At 51.6% G+C, this 22,235-nt stretch overlaps 1 protein-coding gene across 11 annotated transcripts in view; it reads left to right on the top strand.

Moving 5' to 3' along the window:
• ERC1 (ELKS/RAB6-interacting/CAST family member 1) overlaps positions 1 to 21,141 on the top strand; it is a 399,699-nt gene extending 378,558 nt beyond the window's left edge. For 10 of the 11 annotated variants that reach the window (XM_067756042.1, XM_067756040.1, XM_067756039.1 and 7 more), the window contains one exon: positions 15,806 to 21,141. In XM_067756042.1, the coding sequence (XP_067612143.1) occupies positions 15,806 to 15,943 (138 nt within the window). In that variant the 3' untranslated portion in view covers positions 15,944 to 21,141. The remainder of the gene's footprint in view (positions 1 to 15,805) is intronic. The other variant, XR_010947412.1, reaches the window with a different exon arrangement.
• Positions 21,142 to 22,235: the final 1,094 nt, after the last annotated feature.

The raw sequence follows: 22,235 nt of genomic DNA, 5'->3' as shown, positions 1-22,235 counted from the left end.
CAGTAAGATTGGAGTGGGACCCACCCTAACAGCCTTATCTGAACTTAACCACTTTAAATCACTTCTCCAAATACAGTCGCATTCTAAGGTTTGGGGGTGAGAGCTTCAACATGTGAGTTGGGGGAGGGCACATGACTCAGCCCATAACATTATGGCCAGTAGCCCATGGGGCCTCCTGGGGCCCTAACTACCACTTAAGTAATTGTTTCAGTGTTTCCAACGACCAACTTCCAAGCAAGCTCTGGAAAGGGCCTTCCACATAAATCCCAGGGGCCGCCTATCAAGAGGCAGGGCATGCTGGAGAGCCTTGCTCACAGCCACTAATTACAGACTCCTCCCTCGGGTGGGGGGAGGTGGGGATGTAGGGCCTGCTGGTGATGTCAGTCCAGAGTGCCCTGTGACACAACTTAGAAACTGGACCTTTCTTTAAAAGCTGTGTAATAGACACAAAGGCGTAAAGTAGGAAGCAGATGCTTGCTTAGTGAACGAATGAAATCAGGAACTATCTGGAGGTGAGCTAGTGGCATTCTTCTGCACCGTATAAATGCTATCTTACTGCTTTGTCTACCTCTTTTTAAAGACCACTTTGGCACAAGAGAAAATGCCCCACCTAGCGTGTGCTCCTGGTGAAAGGGAGCCTGTAATTTTAACACTGAAGATAACAGATCTTGCCGTAAATTGAAGAGATACTCAAGTCACCCTAAAAATCAGGTTTTGACAGACGGGATTTTTCATGGGGTTCTTTTTAAAGATAAATAGTGGTTTTAATGTTATCAAACTAAAAAAAAAAAAAAAACTTTTTCTAATAGAAACTCTCAGCCAAACTTCAATGCTAGGATCTCACTGCCATCCTAACAGAAGAGCAGGCTGTGGGCAGCTTAAGGCGGGGGTGGGGTGTTTGATGGGGCCCCTGCCTGACGGTCACTGGTTCCGTTTATTCCTTTGAATCAAGCATCTCTCCCAGGTTAGTACCTTTCTAAATGCAGGCGTTTCTAGGAAGGGCAGCACGGTGTCTCCCATGTTAGCCTGCCCAAGGCTCCTGAACGTTAGGATGATAGGAACGGTGAGTGGCTGAGAAGAGGAGAGTTGAGAAGGGAACAACGCTGCCACGTTAAAAACCAGCTTAGTCTCCACTGTGACCCGGGCCTGGTGATCAAGCATCATCGTCCTTAGGGTTCGCTGATGTCGGCCTGTCGCACAGCTGAAGTCCACAGCAGCCCTCTGCAAGTGTTTAGCCTAAATTTGAGTCCACAGATATTTACTCATAAGATTAAGTTTAGCACACGTGGGCGTCAGGATGCACCTCGTGGGAAGGCGGGGAGTCACCGAAAAGACAGGGTGTCGAGTTTTCTGGAGCGTCCTGTGATGAGAGCCAGACAAGGAGCCAGGAGAGGAGACCCTTCCGACCCTCCGGCCTCGGGAGCTCAGCTGGGTCCCGTGTTGTTCCGTCAGGGGCAGCTGCGTTTACTCAGCCTCATCCCTGCCCCTGGCGCTTTGCATGGGAGGGAGCTGAGGCGGGCACGACGGGACTTGCCTGGGAAGATGAAGCCGAGTGGCCAGATGGGGCCTGGACGTTTCCCTCCATCCCAGACCTGGCCCCACCACATCCCCCTGTAGTCCCCGGGAGAAAAAACCCCCTCCGCCTGTCAGAGGACGCCCCCGAGACAGGCGCGTTCTCGGTGGTCGCGTTAAAGGGCTGCCGGGCGTCGCCGTCGGGCTCAGGCCGCGTGTGTGGAGGGATGGATGCCTGTCTGTCCCGGGCCCCGTGTGCCGACCAAGTACTGGGACTTTCTTCGGGGAGGAAAGTGAGTAGGAGGTCATTAAAATGCCTGTCCGGAGATTTCTTTGGCCTCTCTGGGGCCTGTGGCTTTGCCAGCCCCGGCCTGCTCCCCGCGCGGTCGGCTCCTGAGCTCTGTCCTGTCTGGTGACACGGGCCGCGGGGTGGCCGGAGAGCCGCACGCAGGGGCTGCTGGGCCGTGTGCCGGGGGCGGTCCGCGCCCCACCCCGTCACCCCCCGTCTCCTCTTACCCGCGCAGAGCATCCTTGCTCACTGGGCCGCTGCTGGAGGTTGAGCCCGCCTCCCTCTCCAGCTGCTGCTTCGCGAAGCTCGGGGACCCCCCTCTGCAGGGGCTGGGAGAAGCCTCCCGGGAGTACTGTGCACTTCCCTTCTCACCGCGGCCGTTACTGCCGCGTGGAAACCACGCTGTGGGAGGCCGCTCGGGCCCTGCGGCACCGTGGCTTCGCCCACGCTTTCCAGGGGACTGTGCTCCCCGTGTGCTGCGCCTTGAGCGTCCGCTGAGCCAGACGGGACTGGAAGGTCCCCGGGTCTCTCCTCTCACCCTTCTTCACCTAAGGAAACACGACTGCAGAAGTCCCGAGCTTTAGGGGGCCGAGGGAATATTTTTCTTTCCAATCCAGCTTTGCCCAGGAGCTTTCAAATCACATCCTCTTCCCTTTTGCACCCAAAATTAACCGTCCAGGCCCCGCCCCACCAGCCTTCTCCACGTCAGCACAGGTGCCTGTCCTCGCGTTGTGCCCGTACATGGTCCTCCGGACGATGGTCGTGTGCACCCGGGGGTCACTCAGAACAGCCCACACGGCCCCGGAGCCTTAAGCGGTAGTGGCACCCCTTCCCTGGCCCTTCTGCGTCGCTGGGCCAGGAGCTTGTAAAAGGTCATTTTGTCATCTCACCACCCAGGGAACGTCAGGTTGGCACTAAAAAAAAAGCAAAAACCAGATCCATGGTTCCCTGAGGGAGCCTTGCCAGTCTCTCCCGTCACGCCGGCCCTAGAATCGGGTGCCACATGCTAGACATGGAACGTGCACTGCGCACGTGCCGCTGCAGCGGACCTGCTCAGCCAGGGATTCATAGGCGTGGATTGGCTGTGTGCTGGTTTAGCGCTTAAATCTCCGATACAGCAGAGCCTTGTTCTTGTCGTCCTGATGGCCTCAGCATTAGATTTCTTAGTTGTTTGGGTGGTTTGTTTTCTGTTTTTGATCCTCTCCGTTTGACACGTTTCGTTTCTGAAAGCCAAACCGAACATGCTGGCCTGGCTGGCCTGGCCTGGCCGTGTCCGAGATTCTCAGAACCCTGCTGCTGCTCTGATGGTCCCTTTGACAGAGAGGGACATTCTTCCCCGTGTGGATAACTACAGGCTCTTAAAGTGAATGTCTTTACTCAAGTCAATTAACGGGTTTGTAAGAGGTGGTGTGAGGTGTTACCAATGAAAATTCTGCGTGGCAGGAATTCTGCTTCCCCATTTAAACCTCCGTACTTTCTCCAGCCTCCAGTGCTGTCCCAGCAAGTCTGGACTGGGGATTGGTCCGTCTCTGCCTCAGGACGCACTGCATCTAAACGCCCCACCCACGTGGGTACCTGGCTTGCTCCTTTCAGCTTTATTGGGATACGACTGACAGATAAAATTGTAAGATGTTCAAAGTGGCAGTGTGATGATTGCTATGCGTATACATTGTGAAAGGATTCCCCTCATCAAGTTAATTAACACATTGATCATCTCGCATTACTTACCTTTTATAAGTTCTACTTAGCACATTTCAGTTACACAATACCGTGTTATCAACTGTAGTCACAACTGGTTTGTTGTTTGAATGGGATGATACGTCAGATTCCTTTGGTGTTCTGCAAGGTTTTTACACAAGAGAGGATTCCCCGTTCTTTTTTTCCCCCCCACCATTCTCTTGATTCTTGAAATTTAATGTATAGGAGGCCAATCAGCCCAATGTAAACCTCCTACTGGGTTTGGGGGGGGGGGTCTCTTCCCACTTTTATCTTTTGTAGCCATGTCTTCTGTCTCCTCCTCTGTTCACTCCCTTCCCTAACTCGTTCAGAGAAGGTATAACACCTATATCAAGACAGAACCTTTCTGGAAAGAGAGTAACCTGGGAGGTTGAATATCACAAAGAAGAGCTCAGATTATCTCAGCCAGGGAAGAATACTTCAGGCAGGAACGCATCCAGCATTTTGGAAGTGTCTAGACCTAAGTAGGTTAGAAATTAAGACAGTATGTTAGTGACACCTGCAAGTACAAAACAGAATTCTCAGCAAGCAGAAGTTTGTGCTGGTTTACGTACAGATGACTGTCTAAACCTGGACTGTGGCATCACGGTGCCTGGTTCCAGCGCCTGCTGTATCCGGGTGTTAGCAACCTGTGTTTTGGTCCCTAGATCCGTTGACCCCAGTTCACCTGGGTTCACTCCGGGTTGTTGACTCTCACAGAACCGTGACTGACACTAATCTTCAAAAGATGATAAGCGGCAGTGACATGCCGGCTCTAAGAGGGCCGGTGGTTAGCCAGCAAGACCAGCCTTCTTGTAAAACTTGCCTCTGAGGCAGGAGAGATAGCCTCTTTTTCTCTCTGGAGCACTTGTGCATCTGGAGACAGCAGTTTGGTCCCTGACCGCTTGCTGTCAGGGCGTGAAGGACGAGCCCCAGGTTTCCTGGGGTGCACGCTCCATCAGCCTAAACTGCACCAGGCCCGTCACCTCGCCTCACTTTAAGGTTGGAGAGTTGAACTCCGGGTTCTGTTAGCTCCCTTCCAGGCTTTTGGTTCTCAGTTTTGGAATCGGCCTGCTTTTAGGTCTGGTAGTTCCGCTGTTTGATATTTTGTAGGGGAGGGGGTTCGTGTAGAAACTAAATCGTGTGCTTTGTACTAGTACAGAGTCACGAAAAACCCCCTCTGCCTTATTTCCTTCGGGGCTAGGGGGTGGCCAGTACCACACTGCAGGACTTCCCTGCCGCAGCCGGGAAGCAGAGAAGCTCTTGGTTTGTTTTTATCTTTGTTTAGTTTTTAACCATTGAAAAATCTAGCTCCCCCAGGGCACATGGCAAGCATTCATTCAGTAACTGTTTAGGGAGCACCCCCTGCGTGCCAGGCTTAACGTGCTCTCGGCACTACTGGGAAGTCAGTTATGATTTTCATGCTTCGGGAGGCTTTAGTGCCGGGGTTTTCCTCCTGCCTTGCCACCTGTCGCGAGGTGAGGCAAGGAGAGGAGGAAGTTCCTTTATTTCACCAATTGAATCTTGAGGAAATCGCCGTGCAGAGGCCTGTTGCCATCAGTGGAACTGACTGTGGATCCCCTTGGTGGAATGGACTCTGGTTTTTATTGCATCGTTTTGTTCCAGATTCGTCATGGAGGAGCAATGGCACCTTGTTTACTTTTGGCCTAAGCAACAACAGTGTTCCCCTCTTTAGGAAGACAAATCCAGACCCTGCCGGGCAGAGGGGTTCATTGCAAGGCAGGGAAGGGGGAGGGGAAGGCCCAGCAGCAACTTCACCGTCACCACCGCATCCGGTCATCTTGCAGAGTCCGGGCAGGGTGGCAGCTGCTTCAGGCTCTTAACAGTAGGCAGCTGGGGTGGGGGGAGACCTTGGGAAGGAAACTGGGAGATTCAAGCTGCAAGCTCGGACTTGAAATACAAGGAAGGGAGGGCCTTGGAGTTTTTCAAGGGCAACTTTCATTTTCCCTGTTACTAAATGCTAGAGGGATTCTACAGAGCAAAAAAGTGACCCGATTCCTGTAGAAAAGGAAATGAAATATTTACTGCCTGGGCATGAAATCTCCACCGTGCTGTCAGGTCCCTCTGACCATGTAAGTTTTATGTTTTATTCAGCAGATAATTATGACAAAATACATTGCAATTTATTCTAGTTGTTCAAAAATCCAAACTCGGGGTGTTTCATGTCTTCATGTCTCCTGGGTACATGTAGTTAAGCAGCCTGCTAACTGGGGCTGGGGACTGTAGCCCGGATCCGGCCAGGATAGAGGACCGCTTTGGCTTCACTGTCACTTCTGGAAGGCTCCAGTCATCATGTCCGTTTACAGCTCAGACCTCATGGCCTCTGCGTCCTGGGACCTAGCTGTCAAAAACGTCAAGTTCAGATTCGTGTCTGATTAAACCAAACTGAGCATCTGTTGTGTAATTCCCCACCCACCACCAAACCAGCTGCAGAAACGAATTAATCTGAGTCACTACCAAGCACGACTGAGTCTGTTCAGTCAGGTTTCTTGTAACCATCCCTCCTTTAAACCCATCCCTCCATCCTCCTCTCTCACCTCATCCTGTGTCTGTGAATAGAGAACTATTTGCCTTGAAATAAGGCTTTTTCTCTCCTTTAAGCCTGCCCTTTTTCACGGGTTTCTGTTCGCTCTCCCTTGGCCTTGACTCGGCTGTGGAGAGAGGCCGCCCCTGCCCTGAAACCCTGACTTGTGCTGGCGGTGGCTGTTCTGGGCAGTTTCAGGTCTGCCAGCCCGTCCTCCGCTCTACCTCTGCCCCTCCGTCCCGCCCGGCTGTGTCCGGATCATCCTGCCACTGTCAGCTCTGCTCTCTGACAGCTGTCCTGACGTGGAAAGCAGGAAGGGAGCTGGAGTGGTCTCTCTCACAGTCAGCCTTTCATGACGTGTTTTTGTGGAGTGTGGAGGTTGTGAGGTATCCTCTCTGAAATGCCTTCTTCCCTGGGCAGCGGTGGAGGCTGACATGCCCCCCCCCTTTCTGCCACACACCCTCCCCATGTGTGTTGCTTTGAGCGTCCAGATTGGGTTGCTGTTGCATTTGTGATTCTTGGCTGGGGTCCCTCTAGAAATCATATTACTACTCTGAGGGCTGGAATAGCTACTAAGAACAGAATACATTATCATAACATTCAGCAGACAAAGCCAGAAAGTTCCTGCCAGAGGCCACCTTGGTATCCTGTGCTTGTGCCATATTCTGTCCTTTGAGAACGTCAGCCACGTGGGTGTTACCACGGATGCTACAAGCCCTGCACCATCAGACGGTCTGGATTTGGAGATGCTTCAGATTTACCTTCAAAAGCTCTTGGGAAAGTTATGGGTGTTTTCCCCCAGGATTAGCATCTTTTCCTTTAGTTCATTCTCCAGTTGTTTTTCGATTGTCTGCTATGTGCAGGTTGTTCTGCTAGGCAGCATTGGTATGTAAAAAAGAATGCATTGAGGAGCTTGCTGAAGAGTTGGGGAGTTGGACATGTAGCGAACTCTTGAAACAGGAGACAAAATGAGTACTTCAGCAGTGTTCACCGCTGAAAAGGGATGTCTCCACAGACAAAAGGGGCGAATGATCTCCACCAGGAAGAATAAGTTAGATGGGGAAGAGGGAGGTGTAGGAGGTAAGATTGTCCTCACCCCAGGGTGAGGGAACCTCATCAGAGTGAAAGCAAAGGCAGAGGGTGGCATGGACATACCAGGAGATGAAACCGGAAAAGTAGGATGGGGCTGGAGGGTGGCTGCCATGCCAAAGAGATTGGACTCTGTTGTAGGTAGGAAATCACTTAAGATCTTGGAAGAGGAGTGAACCTAATCCAACCTGTTTTAGAAAGATTACTCCTACAAACCAAGGTTGAAATGACTGTGAAGCTATTGCAATAAGCAAAAGATGCTGAGATATGAGAGCCTGTTAGGGCTGTGACCAGGAGATCAGCAAGGAAGAAACTAAACCGAAAGAAACATGGCCTGGAAAGGGCGTTAACAGGAATTTCACAGAAGATGAAAGGACCAGTAAATATATTTTTAAATGTGTCGCCTCTATTTTTGGCTTCACCACAAATGAAAAGAACTACAAAGAACTGCAAACGAAAGCAGCCCTGTCATATTGGCAAGGTTGGGGTGTGTGTGTGACCCCAGTGGACCGGGAGGCTGGGAAATGGTCACCCTTATTTGTTGACTGAAAATTAGTACAACTGTCCTGAACAGTTTGGTAACATGTCAAAAACTTTAAAAAGGTGTATACCCTTTGACCCAGGAATTCTAAGAAAACAGTCATAGATATGCAAAGATTTATGTACAGAAAATTTCAACACATTAATATTTATAGTAGTGAAAAGCTGAAAACAAACTACATTTCTAATAATGGAATTAGTTAAATAAATTATAATACATCCATTAAAAGGATTACAGTGGGGCTTCCCTGGTGGCGCAGTGGTTGGGAGTCCGCCTGCCGATGCAGGGGACGCGGGTTCGTGCCCCGGTCCGGAAGGATCCCACATGCCGCAGAGCAACTAAGCCCACGCACAAGGACTACTGAGCCTGCGCGTCCGGAGCCTGTGCTCCGCAATGGGAGAGGCCACGACAGTGAGAGGCCCGCGTGCCGAAAAAGAAAAAAAAAAAAAAGAAAGAAAGGATTACAGTGCAGCCCATTTAAAAATTAGGTTTTAGAAGAATACTTAGTCACATGAAAAACTATTTTTAGTCATTATTAAGTGAAAAGAACAGTTTATTAAACAGTATGAACACTATGGATTGATGTATAAGTGAAACATTCACAAGAAAGTGTTTATCAGGCATTTGCATGTTAGTCTGAAGCTCGGGAGAAAGAAGGGAGCTACACTTATACATACCTTGAAAATGGTTAAATTTAGGTCATATGAGGGTTATTATACTGTTTGGTTTTGTATATGTGTGCAGTTCTCTGCTAAATAAAAAAGTCTTACAAAACCCACCTGAAAAGAAATAATTAAGTTGGCAAAGAAAGTAGATTAACTGTGCTGGTTCACTAAAGCACGTAGAGCAGACCCGGCCGGGATCCATGTCCAGTAGGTTAGTTGCTATGATTATTGAACTTCATGGAGCGAGGATGGACAGGGTGACCCAAGGCAACAGAGGACAGTCTCCGTAGGCCTCAGAGAACACCTGCGTGTCGGGCAGGAAGCAGAAAGGGGAGGAACAGCCGCAGGACAGGGAAGAAACACAGATGGACTAACAGACAGGTAGAGGAGAGCCAGGAAGCCCGGGAGGGAGAGTCCGGAGCAGGTGTCCCCAGGGCCACGTGTCCAGGGGGGCTTGTGTTGGACGAAGACCAGGGACCGACAGGTTGTGCTGTTAGGGGATCCCTGAGGTTCGGTTTGGTTTGGAGTCTTAGGTTTGGAGGTGTGACACCTACACAGCATGCTACATGAGTCATATGTGTACAAGCCTGTGAGTTTACACGCCCGTGGAATGAGCACCGGGCACGAGAGGCAGAGCTGCTTTCCGGCCACAACTGCAGCCTCCCAGAGCAGCCCGCCTGCAGCACCACAGGCTGGTTTTGCCCGTTTCTAAGCTTTATATGCCCAGACTCACCCAGCCTGAACTCTGCTGTCCGGCTTCCGTTCAGCACCACGTTGTGCGTGGGTGTGGTTCATCCGTTCTCACCGCTGACACTCCGCTGCGTGAATATCCAGTTTATCATTCGGTTGTTGAGGGACGTTCGGGTCACTCCCAGGACTGGGCTTGTCCTCTGTTCTGTTCCTGTGGTCTCTGTGTCTGTTCTTGTGCCAGTCGCAAGCTGTGTTAGTGACGGGAGCTTTGTGTTGTAGCGAGATTTCTCCACGATCGTTCTCCAGGATCGCTCGGGCTGCTCTGGGCTCTGCATTTCCTCTCACACTCTGAGTCAGTGTGTCAGTTACACACACACACCTGCCGCGGTTGTGATTTGAATTACGCTGAATCCATGGGTAGTTTGGGCAGAACTAACAGTTTTACGATACTGAGTCTTCCAATCTGTCATCACGTCTCCCTCCATTTAAGAGCTGTGTTACTTCTCCAAATAATGTCGTGTGGTTTTCAGCGTAGAAGTCTTAGTTTAGCAGACTTTGGAGAGAGCAGTTTTGGTGAAATGGCAAAAACTAAATTCTGAGATGTTAAGGAGGGAAATGAGAAACAGAGGTAGCAAATGTAGACTGTTCTTTGAGATGTTTGATGGTGAAAGAAAGGAAAATTGGTCTAGCCTGTGAGATGCAGACTCAGAAAGTTTGGGGTGAGAGTGCCCTCTGAGGCTGTGGTCGAAGATCGGGGAGCGCAGAGGTTGGAAACAGAGTTAGTTGACGGCACAGAGATGTGGGAGGTGGTCAGGGTAGCCTGGAGAAGGAGGCAGAACAGCAGTGTCGTGGGGTCGTTTTGAGGTAGGCTGTGTCAGGCCTGCGTTACCCTAGTAATGAGTCCTCAGGCTCGCGGCTGCTGGCACCGGGAACCGTCCTGAGCCGTGCCCTTTGCCACTGACAGCAGCAGGCCCACGTGCAGGACGCTGCCCTCCCGGTCATCCTGACCCACACGTCCAAGCCCCTGTTTCTTTTAGCAGAGGCTGTATTCTGTTTTCTCTATTGGAGGCACATACTTGTACATCTCTTACTACAAGAGTCCGTTCCTCCAGAGCATCTTAGTTCACTTAAGGTTGAATAGAAAGAGGCCCAAGACACTTGAGGAAGGTTTTGTGTTAGATATTCTGTATATGGAGGAAACGGAGATGCTGAGGTCTGGGATTTAATGCTTACATAACAGAAGGAGCTTGCGGGATTCGTGGGAACAAGTTTGTTTTGAAGTTTAGTGGAAATTAATTTACTTGGAGATGTTTTTAGGGTTGTTGTTGTTTGTCTTTAGATGCAAAGCTTTCAGTACATACAGGGAAAATTGCATCTGTATCTAGCAGGGAGATTGTGTAAACCTACATGCTACGTATAATTATAATGTTTTTAAGAAAGTAAACAAGAAGACAGTGTTTTTCACTGTAGTGCTTATGGTGGTGGAACTGACCTGCCAGTATTAGAAAGCAGAGAGTAGGATTCGGAAGATCTCGTTGGATTACTCAGTCATATTTATATCCACCAAATTTGGATTTGTAGCTTTAACAAGGAAGGGAAGAGGGACAGAGGAGGATATAATTCATTGTGGCTAAGATGTAATAAGCATTTTCATTAAATCCCGGATATCACATGTGTGCGCGTTTTGGGAAATTCTTTCCTGGTGTCAAGTCCAAGGGGCCCTTTCTTTGGGTTTCTTCACATTGCCTTTCTTTCCTAAGTTGTCTGAAGGTTTAACCACATGTTCCCGACGCATTCTGTGCTCCTCGGACTTCAGGATGACTAAAGCTTTGCATTTCAAAGTCAAAACAAAAATCCTCCTTTAAAAAGTAATTCCAGTTTCACAAGAAAGGCTGATCTTTGAGAGTTCTTTTCAAGACAGGAACTTTTCGCATATAATGGATCAAGTGCCAGTGAGGTCTCTCCCTGCTCAGCCGTGCCCACGTTTAATGCTGCTTCCAGATAAAGTGCAAACCAGCCGTAACCCCTGGAGACAGGAAGGCCTGCGGGATGGAGAGCAGCTCCCACCAATGAAGGAACACTGCCTTCTCCAAACTTTTGATTCTTCTGACCCTCTCTGTGTTTAAACACCTTTTCCCAGGCAGACCATTCATTAGATGTTGGAAAAACCATAGCCTTATGGTCGACCTCTGCTTTTTTCCCCTGGTCTTCTTCCATCACTTCTGGCTCTGCGTCCTCCTCCAGTGCCGTCACCCTTCCCACTTCTGCTTAACCCCTTATGTTTGTGGGTCATAATCACATTCCCGCTCTACGTCTCCGCTCCTCCAAGTCTCCTGTTTATTTCCTCTAACCCTGCGTCTTAGCTGTACCTGCCATCGTTCTCTTAACTTACGCCAGTTTGTCTCCGCTGTTCTGGTAAAGAGGTGCTCACCTCACTGAGAGCGTGGAGTGGCCTGGGGGGTCCTGGGGGCAGTGCCTGCGCCTGGCCAGCCTGGGGACACCTGGCGTTGCTTCTGCAGAGACCCAAACCTCGGGGACCAGCCAAGCGCATCTCCGCCTCCGTGCCTGGTCAGCTCTTACTGTTTGTCTGTTTGGAATGACCCTTTTTCTGTCTTCTAACATCTACTGCCAACTCCCCTTTCTACCCAAGCTGAAGGCTGTAGTGCTCATTCATTCCTCTCTGTGGCCTTTACAGCGCTTCGCATGCAGGACTCAGGCAGTATGCTTTTAGAGTTTTTTTGAGGTATAATTCACACATCATACAATCCACCCGTTTACAGCGTACAATGTAATAGGGTTAGTGTGTCCTCAGAATTGTGCGACCATTACCACAATCAGCTTTCTAACATTTTCATCATTCCCTCTGATCACCCCGTCCCACCCCAGCCCTGGGCAACCACTGATCCGCCTTCTGACTCTGGATTTGCCTTGTCTGGACATTTCATAAAAATGGAGTCGTACAGTGTGGTCTTCCGTGACTGTCTTCTTTCAGTCCAGATAATGTGTTCATGGTTCATGTTGTAGCATGTATCAGAACTGCCTTCCTTTTCATGGGCGAATCAATCAATACTTTTTGAATGAATGTTTTTACATTTCTATTTTTTATATAAATTTATTTTATTTATTTATGTATTTATTTTTGGCTGTGCTGGGTCTTCGTTTCTGCGCACGGGCTTTCTCTAGTTGCGGTGAGCGGGGCCTACTCTTTGTTGTGGTGCGCGGGTTTCTTGTTGCGGTGACTTCTCTTGTTGCGGAGCACGGGCTCTAGGCGTGTGGGCTCAGTAGTTGTGGCTCGCGGGCTCTAGAGCGCAGGCTCAGTAGTTGTGGCGCACAGGCTTAGCTGCTCCGCGGCATGTGGGATCTTCCTGGACCAGGGCTCGAACCCATGTCCCCTGCATTGGCAGGCAGATCCTTAACCACTGCGCCACCAGCGAAGCCCCAGTATAATTTTTAAATTTAGATCTTTAGCCAGTTTTAAATTTATGTTTACGTATGACATGAGTAGGAATCTAACCACAGCTGGGCCCAGTTTTCCTAATACAATTCATTGGTTTCAAATGCATCTTGATCATATTCTAAATCCCACTGATCTAATTGTATCAATGCAATGCTCTTCTAATTAGTGTGCTTCTATACTGTTTTATAATCTGGTAGGGCAAGTCCTACACCATTTTTCTTCCTTTAAAATGTTTTCTTGGCTCTTTTTATATATTTACACTTGAGGATAAATTGTAGAATCAGTTACCAAGGTTCAATAAGAGCCTTTGGGATTTGGTTTGGAAATGTATTTAGAGTATATTTTTAGGTGAAAACAAAATCAGCTTATATATAGTCTATATAATATCATTGCCATTTTGTTTCTAAAATTACATGTATGTATAATAAAACAAAGTCTCAAGGAATATATGACTATATATAGAAGTGGTTATCTCCTGATGCTAATATTATAGGTGATTTGGGGGGGGTGCCTTTTTTTTCTAAATTTTCTACAATGCATGTGTAATACTTTTTAAATCAGAAAAATAAAACCCTTGAAAAAATGTTGTTAAACTAAAATATATTCATTAGTAACTTCATGATTATCAACTTAACAGAACCCAAATTAGAATAAAAAATATTTCATGGGCAATAGCTACATGACTTGTGAAGATTCCTGGCTCAGAATATAAACCAAAGTTGTCCAGAGAATTCCTGGGAAGGATTAAGGTAAGAAACTGAAGCAGTACAACCTCATAACCTCCTCACTTACTTCAGCTGGTTGAAGAGACCTGAGAGCTGCAGCATTTTCACCGAGCAGTATTTCTGGGTTACGGCCTATGCGGCCGTGTTCATAAGGCCCCTTGCCTCTCTGGTTTCCCCGTTTCAGAGACTCTTATTCATATGATGCAGCCAGAGCTTGAGGTACACCAAGACTTCGTGTGGTCTGAATCTGGCCCTTGCACGTCCTGGTCTTTTAGCAACGTTTAGCAGAAAGAAGATTGCCAAATCTGTTCCCAGCTCTTTGCTATATTGATGTTTGAAAAAGCAGCATAGTCATTCTTGGCTCAGAGCATCTAGGTTCTGTCAACAGTGTAATTGAAACTTGGATTCTTTTTGCATTTTAATCTACATGCTCTTTTCTGGGTAATCTTATCTGTTTAATAAAAACAACGGTAATAATAATGACAACAACATCTAACATTTCCCAAGCATTTTCTGTGTGTCTGGCATTGTACTGTACTTTATATGAATATCTCATTTTTTTATATATATATATATATATTTTAGTTTTGGCTGTGTTGGGTCTTCGTTGCTGCGTGTGGGCTTTCTCTAGTTGCAGCGAGCGGGGGCTACTCTTGGTTGCGGTGTGCGGGCTTCTCACTGCGGTGGCTTCTTTTGTTGGCAGAGCGCGGGCTCTAGGTGCGTGGGCTTCAGTAATTGTGGCTCACGGGCTCAGTAGTTGTGGCTCGCGGGCTTAATTGTTCCGCAGCATGTGGGATCTTCCCGGACCAGGACTCGAACCAGCGCCCCCAGGGAAGCCCCTAAACTCAATTTTTAATTTACTTCCTCTCCTAAAACCTGCTCTGCCTCCTGTATTTTCAGTCTTGTTTGTCTGACTCTCTGTTCTCTCTCACATAACCCTGCCTCCTGCCAGTCCTGCCTTTGGAGAATCTCCCACCCACTTGGTCCCCCCCTGTTCCTAGGCCCACCTTAGGTTTAGTCCTGCTTCACTCTACCCGGGTTCGTGACAGTAACCTCCCTCGACGTGTCCCTCCTTCCACTCAGGCTGACATGCTTTATCTTCCCAGTGTCTTCTGAGAAAATGAAGGTGATCGCGTCACTCTTCTGTCTTAAAGGTCTAGGACTTGCTGCTGTTGTCCTTGTTGTTCTAACCAGATGAAATCCGAACCCCACAGCTCTGTGTATGCTGCCTGGCCCCAGTCTGGCCCTTCAGCTTCACCTCTGTCGTTCTGCACCCAGCCCCCTACCTGATGCGTCAGCTGCAGGGGAGGCTCACTCTCCCGAGGTCTGCACCAAGCCCCAAGGTGGCTCTGCGCGTCTGCACTTGCTTTATTGCTCGACCGCCTCTTCTGTCTCTGATCTCCTGGACACACTCCTGTTCGGGAACATCTCGGCTTCCTCCAGGGTGAAGCGGACATCCTCCTGTCTCCCCCGAAGCGTGTTCAGGCCTCGGTCATGGCCCTTTCCCTGCTGGGTCATAATCGTCTGTGTACGTGCAGATCCGTTCATCTTTCAGCACCTAGCACACAGTAGGCCCTCAGTACATGCTGGTTCGGTGCCTCAAGGAATGTCAGAGAGAGTGTTTAAAGCAATAGGAAATATACTTGTAAACAAACAGAGGACTAGACGCGTCTCTCTTTGGCTCAGTCAGCAAGGGAGTGGCACATGGCCGGTGGAGAAGCCTCCCTCAGGCAGGGACCAGGGTGCAAGACGAAGATCCTGCCTGATCACGCGTGTACCCCTCCCCGTCCTGGGCCTGTGAGTGATGGTGTCGCCCAGTGGGAGAATACTCGCAGAGTGCGAGCCCTGGGGTGGGAGCGCAGCTCTGCAGGCCACCCTCTCAGGGCCTTGGACCAGTCACTAACCTTCGTTTTCAGGAAGAGACATTTGATATTTACTTTTACACTTTCCTGATGGTTAGTTTTGACACAGGAAGACTTCACATAGAAACTGCCTCTTTTTTGTCATTTCTCTTTTCTTTTTTAGCTTTATTGAGCTAAGATTGACGAAATTGTAATATATTCAAGGTATACACCCTGATGGTGTGATGTACACAGACGTCATGAAGGGATTCCCATCCTTTCGGTCGAGTTATCAACACATACATCATCTCACGATTTCCTTTTTTCCGTATGAGAACACTTAAGTCCTGCTCTCTTAGCGGATTTCAAGTCTGCAACACAGTGTTGTGGAGTCTAGTCATTGTGTTGTACCTTAGACCTCAGACCTCATTCATCTCATAACTGAAAGTCTGTCCCTTTCCCCACCCACTGCCGTTTCCACACCCCCAGCCCCTGGCAGCTACCGTTCTATTCTCTGTGTCTCTGAATTTGATTTGACTTTTTTTCCCCAGATTCCACATATAAGTGACACCACGCAGTATGTACCTTTCTCTGTCTGGTTTATCTCACTGAGCACAGTGCCCTCCAGTTTCATCCACATTGTTGCAAATGTCATCTCTTTGTTGGTGAACAACAGTTCTTAACTCAGTGCCAGTAGGGTTGTTTTATTTTTCCTGAATCCGTCTCTCCTTGCAGCTTCAGAACGAGTTAGAGAAGGGTGAGCGCGACAACTCAGAGCTACAGGAGTTCGCCAACGCCGTCCTGCAGCAGATAGCAGACCGCTGCCCCGACATCCTGGAGCAGGTGGTCAGCGCCCTGGAAGAGTCATCGTGACCGTCTCCGTGGGGAGCGGCCAGCCCAGTACCGTAGCCCGCTCGATGAGCCCAGGAGCCGAGGAGGGAGAAGCACGAGGAGGGGGCGCTCAGACGGCTCTTGGCAGCAGGCACACACTCCAGACTCTGCCCTGTCTCGGTTAGTCCCGCGAGTGTGGCTCCAGCACCGTTTCTGCGTCTGTCCTCCTGTCTTCCACTGTTGTCTCTGCGCGAATTGTCCTGCTGTCCAGGGCGGGTGAGTGGCCGAGCCTCCGTGGAGAGCTGCCATCCAGCCATCGGCAGCGACACCGTGGACGCGGGCAGCCGTGCCCTGACAGAGGGACACGGGGCAGAGCCCTCCTCCCTTCTGTCCGTGGCGTGAGAACTAGGTCTGGACTCTGCAGAGCTCAGCTCACCGAGAGACGCCTTCCCTGCAGACCAGGGCGCCGCGTGTTCTAATGTCACAACAGGTGCTTTCTCGTAAAAGGGTAAAAAAGACAAAAAACAATCTCAAAAAGAGTATTAACAAAGGAGACGGCGGGGAGAGAGAACAGGGACAGAGAGCCGACCGGCTCTTCTCTTTCCCATCCGTCCTGGTTACTCTCCACCAGGGCCGTCTGTGCGGGACTGCGGGCAGGCTGCGCCGGGGCTTGGAGATCCTGGCCTCCGTGCCGCACTGGTGCCTGCGCTTCTCCTAGCCTCTGGGGCGAGCCCCTCTTGTTGAGGACCTTGGTGTGTCAGATCACATCTGTCACTGAAAGAGAAGAGGGCAATGTGGTCACCCCCGCAGCTCTGCTTCTGTGGAAGGCGACCGGTCCTCGGGGTCAGGCCGGCTTCTCCCAGACACCTCCCTCGTCAGCAGTCTAGGCCCCAAAGCGTGCTTCTGCCTCACCCCACCGCCCGTGCTCCACGCTCAGGCGGCCCAGCCTCCCCCCTTCAGCTTTCCTGCTGAACCAGAGCTTCTGCTTCGGATGAGTGTTTCTCTTCCCACGCGCATCCCTTCCCCCTTTCTTGCATTCGGATAATCGCGATGAAGTGCCTACTGTGTGCAAGCCGCTGTCGGGCACCCATCCTGGAAGAAAGCCTGTCTGTGGGGAGCGAGGGCAGTCGAGGTTTCTGTGAGACCCACGTGGTCCAGTCAGAGGGGCACCCATCCTGGAAGAAAGCCTGTCTGCGGGGAGCGAGGGCAGTCGAGGATTCTGTGAGACCCACCTGGTCCAGTCAGAGGGGCACCCATCCTGGAAGAAAGCCTGTCTGCGGGGAGCGAGGGCAGTCGAGGATTCTGTGAGACCCACCTGGTCCAGTCAGAGGGGCACCCATCCTGGAAGAAAGCCTGTCTGCGGGGAGCGAGGGCAGTCGAGGATTCTGTGAGACCCACCTGGTCCAGTCAGAGCAGTAAGAGGCACACCCTTCCCCTTCCCCACCTTAATAGAAGGTATCTCTTCCAGAAAAATCTTCCACAAATCAGCATTTCTCGTTATAATGGAATTTATGAGTCTTGGGGGGCAGAGAGCTGAGTCACCTACTCGCCTGCAGAATCCCATCTGGTGAGTTGGGGTTCGGGGTTTTGTCCCCCTGAGAGAGTGTACTGTTTAATGGGCTGCAACGGTGGATGGTGTTTTCTCTAGACATCCAGGTGCACCTTGTCGAACTCAGCCAGGTCCATGTTGCAGAACAGAAAATTGACCCCAAAGTTGCAAATCCCGTGGAAGGTATGGACGTCTTCCCCAGGCGTAGATAATGGCAGCCTTAAACATCAGGCAGCAGGAAGTAGATCACTTCACCCAGCTCTGTAGCCCCTTGACCACCTCTCTGGCCAGACACCCACCAGACGCTCACATCCTGGTAAGAGTTGCTGGCCTTGATGGGTCTGTCTTGCGTTTTCTCCTTTCTCCTCCCCAGGTTCTCCGATGCTGCCTGTTAGGTCCTCACAGCCATCAGTCCTGTATCTTCCCGCCAGCAGCCTGTGACTGTACCATCAACTTACATGGTCACATCTCCAGCTGCCCCGACTCCCTGCCGTAAAACAAGCTCTCCCTGTGAGAAGCTGTCGAGTACTCCTTACCGAAGGTTTAAATGGACTCTGCTCATAAATTTCTTACTGAGATGCTTCCTGATAGCCAGGCTGGCTGGAGAGGGGGTGCAGCGGAGGTTAGACAGCAAGTGGTGACCGTTTGTGGTCAATTACCTCAGTCCCGTTTGTTTACGGCACTGCCCATAAATCATGTAGAAAGCCCCCAGGATTTTAGGGCTGGAGTCCGGGAATCTCACACTGTCCACCACAGAGCAAGAACTGCGGTAGAAAGACACCCTCCCCGGGACCACAGCAAACAGGGAACAGGACCCAGAGGCCACGTGCAGAGCAGCGGCGGGCCTGGCCGGCTTCTCTCTAGCTGGTCTCCCGGGTCCCGCTGATTCCACGTCACCCATCAGATTCCACCCCTGCCACCTGCCCTCCTGCCTGCTCTCCTTCCTGTGGCTTCCCCTCCAGGGCCTTATGGGATTCCTCTGGGCAAGTGCTTCTGAGAAGAGCAGTTTCTGGGCAGACGCCGTCTGTCTGTCTCTGAAGCGTAGCGGGACTCTCCTCGGTGCTTCCTGGGTGGTTGTCCTAGCATCTCAGATGGTTCTAGGGGCTGTTGGGTCCTGGATGAAAGTCGGCTCTGGCTAAAGTTTAATAGTGAACAAGGACCTGCCTTTATACCACAGGCAAAGTTAACATAGTTTTTAGCATTTAGAGTGTCTTACGAAGTTTAGGTCATTCACTGAGCCAACATTTGCTAAATGCACAATTGCCATCACACGGGATCTGTCGTTCCGTGACCTCTTCTGATATTCATGGTTTCACAAGTTCATGCAGCTGCTGCCGAGGATCTGTAACCTTGAAAACTCACTGCGGGTTACCTGTGATGTTCACCAAACTCCGCCATCCCATTGGCAAGTCTCGTTCCCCTTAGCACCTGCAGCTCTGTACCCAGATCAAAGTCATCATGAAGGGGGAAGCAAGAGGGAGAGTGGGTGGCATCCGCCCTGGGGCTCAGGACAGAAGAAGGACAATGCGGCCGTGTCCTCTTCCCATGCACCTCCATCCCAAGCATTCACTGAGCTCTTGATGCAGCGTCTGGACTCGGATCTGCAAGGACTTGGGTACCGTTTGAAATGGAAAAGATTTTAAGTGGGCTTTAACATGTGAAGAAACGGGGACGGGAATCCCCAAATCCATCTTGGCTCTAACCTTGACCGTGTACCTTACCATCCGAAGGCGCCTCTCTTCCTGACACTTGGGCTTTAGAAATACTAGTGAAGCAGACGGGACCCGAGGCACCTCCAGGGTGGTTGGAGGCGACGGGGCTCGGCCCTGTGTGTCCATAAAGGCCTGTGGGGTTTTCCGCAGGAGCCACCGGCTCACCCGCTCCTCAGAGGGAGAGGAGAAGAGGAGGTCGTCTCCAAGTTTTGGCCGATGGCTGGTGGTCAGGATCGGCGTTGGGATTGGCTGCTGGAGTCCTGCTGATCCCGCCCGCGCGCCCTCCTGTGGAGCCCACTGTGTAAGCACAGGCCCATGGGTGGCCTCGGGGCCGTTGAGGCAAGAGCAGCGGAGGAGGGCGTGGCCATGCAGACGTGGCCCTCGAGTGGTTTTTCCCGAGTCCCCACGGACCCTGCGTCCCGCCCCCGCAGCTTCGTCTCCCACCGGCGGGAGCCCAGGGCTGCGGGAGGGGAGGGGAGGGCGTGGGGGGCCGCGGGAGCGGGCAGCTGGGCCGAGCAGACCTGGGCCCACCCGCACTGCTGGCCCCGGCTTCTTGGCAGGGACGCACCGTCAGATAAGTGTCTTCAGAGGAATCTGGTGTTTCCCCCACGTGAACTAAGGGAACATTTGGGCAAGAAGAAGACATCCAGGGGAATCCTTCTGAACAAAATGGCTGTCTTACTCTTCTTAAGCAAAACCTTTCCAAACTTTTTAGTGTCAAAACTGTAACCAAGTGTCTCCTGGGTTTTTCCAACGTGTTTGGCGAGTGCTGTGACCCTGTTGTAGGTATTTCTCCTCCTGACTCTTGGGGGAGAGGTGGTTTTAGGGATTGATTTGGGGGGAGTGGTTTTTTGTCCCACACCCACCTCCTCTTTTGTTTCTCTGCTTGTCGATGTTGTCTGTGTGGTTCAGAGAATTGGGGCGGTTACCTTGTGTCCACTGTTGAGATTATTAAGATATTACAAAGTAGTTGTAGGACTGAAAAATTAAAGAGCTGTGTTTTAAAAAATCCCTCCAATATCATGTTAATAGAGGAATTCAAGCTATGGGGCAGCCAGGCTCCTTCCATCCCCCCGAGTTGGCTGGGATGGCAGCTGAGCTGGCCTCTGGGGAAACACGGTGGCCATGGTCCAGGCAGGCGACCACCCAGGGAAGGAGGCAACCACTGAGTTAGGGGAACAGGCTCCTGGGCCCCGGTTTGCCCGTCCACCTTCAGGACCTCTGCGGGGTGTTTCCAGATCTGTGAGCCCACACTGGCCGCAGCCCCGTGTGCCGGATGCTGTGTGGTCACTTGGGCCTGGCGCCGGACCTCTTCCTGCCCACTTGGTGCTATATCATCCCGTGGCCCATCCAAGACGGGCCGAGCCCCGGCCAGCCTGGAGCCTATGATCTGGATGGGGGAGTCCTCCTCAGAGCCCAGTTCCTTTGGCTTCAGTTCCTGGATCCTTTCCCTGAAAGCTTTTTAGAGCCCACGTCTCCCAGGCCCAGGCCATCCGTCTGGGCCCTAGCAGTGGCCTGGCCAGGAAAGGAGGTGGCCCCTGCCAAAGCCAGAGAGCCCCCCCCGGGCTGGGGCAGCCCCCCACCCTCCCACAGCAGTATTGTGCTCTCCACCTCGGCACGGTGGACCCCTGGGGGCGGCCCGGGGCCTTCGAGCCCAGTGGGTGTGCAGCGGGCTCCCGCTGCTCCAGAGGGAGAGCTGCCCTTTGATGAGGCCCCAGGGCGCCGGGCACTGACCCCCTGTAGCTTGAGTTCCTTCTGGCAGCAGTAGCTGCTGAGGGGTGGGGTCTGTGAGCGAACGCACCGCTGCCTCCAGCTGTGCACCTGCCCCGTCGTGCGGCTGACACGATCATGACGTTACAGAGAAACTGAGTTAGAGTCGGATTTGCCTTGATAATTATTGTAAACACTTTGTTCGTTTTTTTTTCTTTTTTATTCACAAACTAAATCCATCAGGAAATTATAAAGTTATTTAAAAATCATGTGCTGTGTCTTTCTTTGAGCCTCATGCAGTCTGCTCATCCAAGTGGAATGTGTCCTCAGATGCTTTGCAAAGCAGGAGAGGCCCGCGGTCCCCACGAGGTCAGCCCCACTCGGGGTACCAGGGATGCAGGGATGCCCGGGTCAGGGGAGGGAGGAAGAGTGGACAGCACCCTGGCCCTGACGCGGAGAAGGGGGCGCCCCTCTGGGTGCCCACCTGGACTCCAGCGTGGCAACCCCCTCGCTGTGTTTCACAGTCCGCACACCAAGGCCCAAGCCCCTGTCCCGATTCAGCTCTAACGGTTCCAGGGCTTAGAACAAGTGCCCACGGGGCGGGCGCGGCTTCAGAGGGTCTGGTTCAGGGGGTGCTGGAGCTCCCCTGGGACGTGCACCCACGTGTAGACTCAGAGGTGTGAGCTGCGTCAGCCGACAGAAGGCGGGTACCAGGAGGACCGGGCCGCCGAGCCGTCTGCTCGGGAAATCTCCAGCCCTGGCGTTTGTCTTGGGCCTGGTGCGCAGGGAGAAATTACTCTGGGCGCTCTGGTGAGAGCTGGGTTTCTGCTTCACTTGTTTCTGTCTCCCACGCGGGGCTGGCCTGCTCTCGTGCGGGTCCTGCTGGCCCCCGACCCGGGCGTTGGCACTGAGGGCCGAGTGCCGCCACCCCGTAGCCCTGCCACACCCGGCTCTGCCCGGCCTCACCCGCTCCAGCCTGGGACGCGGCGCTGCTCACAGGGCTGAAGACCCGCTGCTGCCCGTCCTTCCCTTGTAAAGCGGGAACAGTTTCGCTGGCAGGATGTGGATTTTGCTGCACGTAATCACCAGCATGAGCAGGTGTGTCCACAGCCAGCCGTCAGGTGGCAGTGGTCGCCGTCCCAGGGTTTTCCATTCATCCTGTCTCACTGCTTGTTGTTGCACCCCGTGGTCACCAGCTCAGCTGCAGACAGAGGGATGCAGAGACCCCGAGGTTTAAGGAAAATACGTGAGAGGAGACGTTTCAGTGGAGAATTCCGTCCATTCACTTGGTTTCTCTCTGGATCCGGAGAAGATTGCGATTGTTTGGAGCATCTCGGGCTGACCCAAGACAGTTAGGGGCTGG

The sequence above is a fragment of the Pseudorca crassidens genome, chromosome 11, assembly GCF_039906515.1.
Source record: "Pseudorca crassidens isolate mPseCra1 chromosome 11, mPseCra1.hap1, whole genome shotgun sequence".
Taxonomy (NCBI): domain Eukaryota; kingdom Metazoa; phylum Chordata; class Mammalia; order Artiodactyla; family Delphinidae; genus Pseudorca; species Pseudorca crassidens.
The sequence above is the reverse complement of the archived record's forward strand: the minus strand, read 5'-3'. Positions and strand labels throughout refer to the sequence as shown.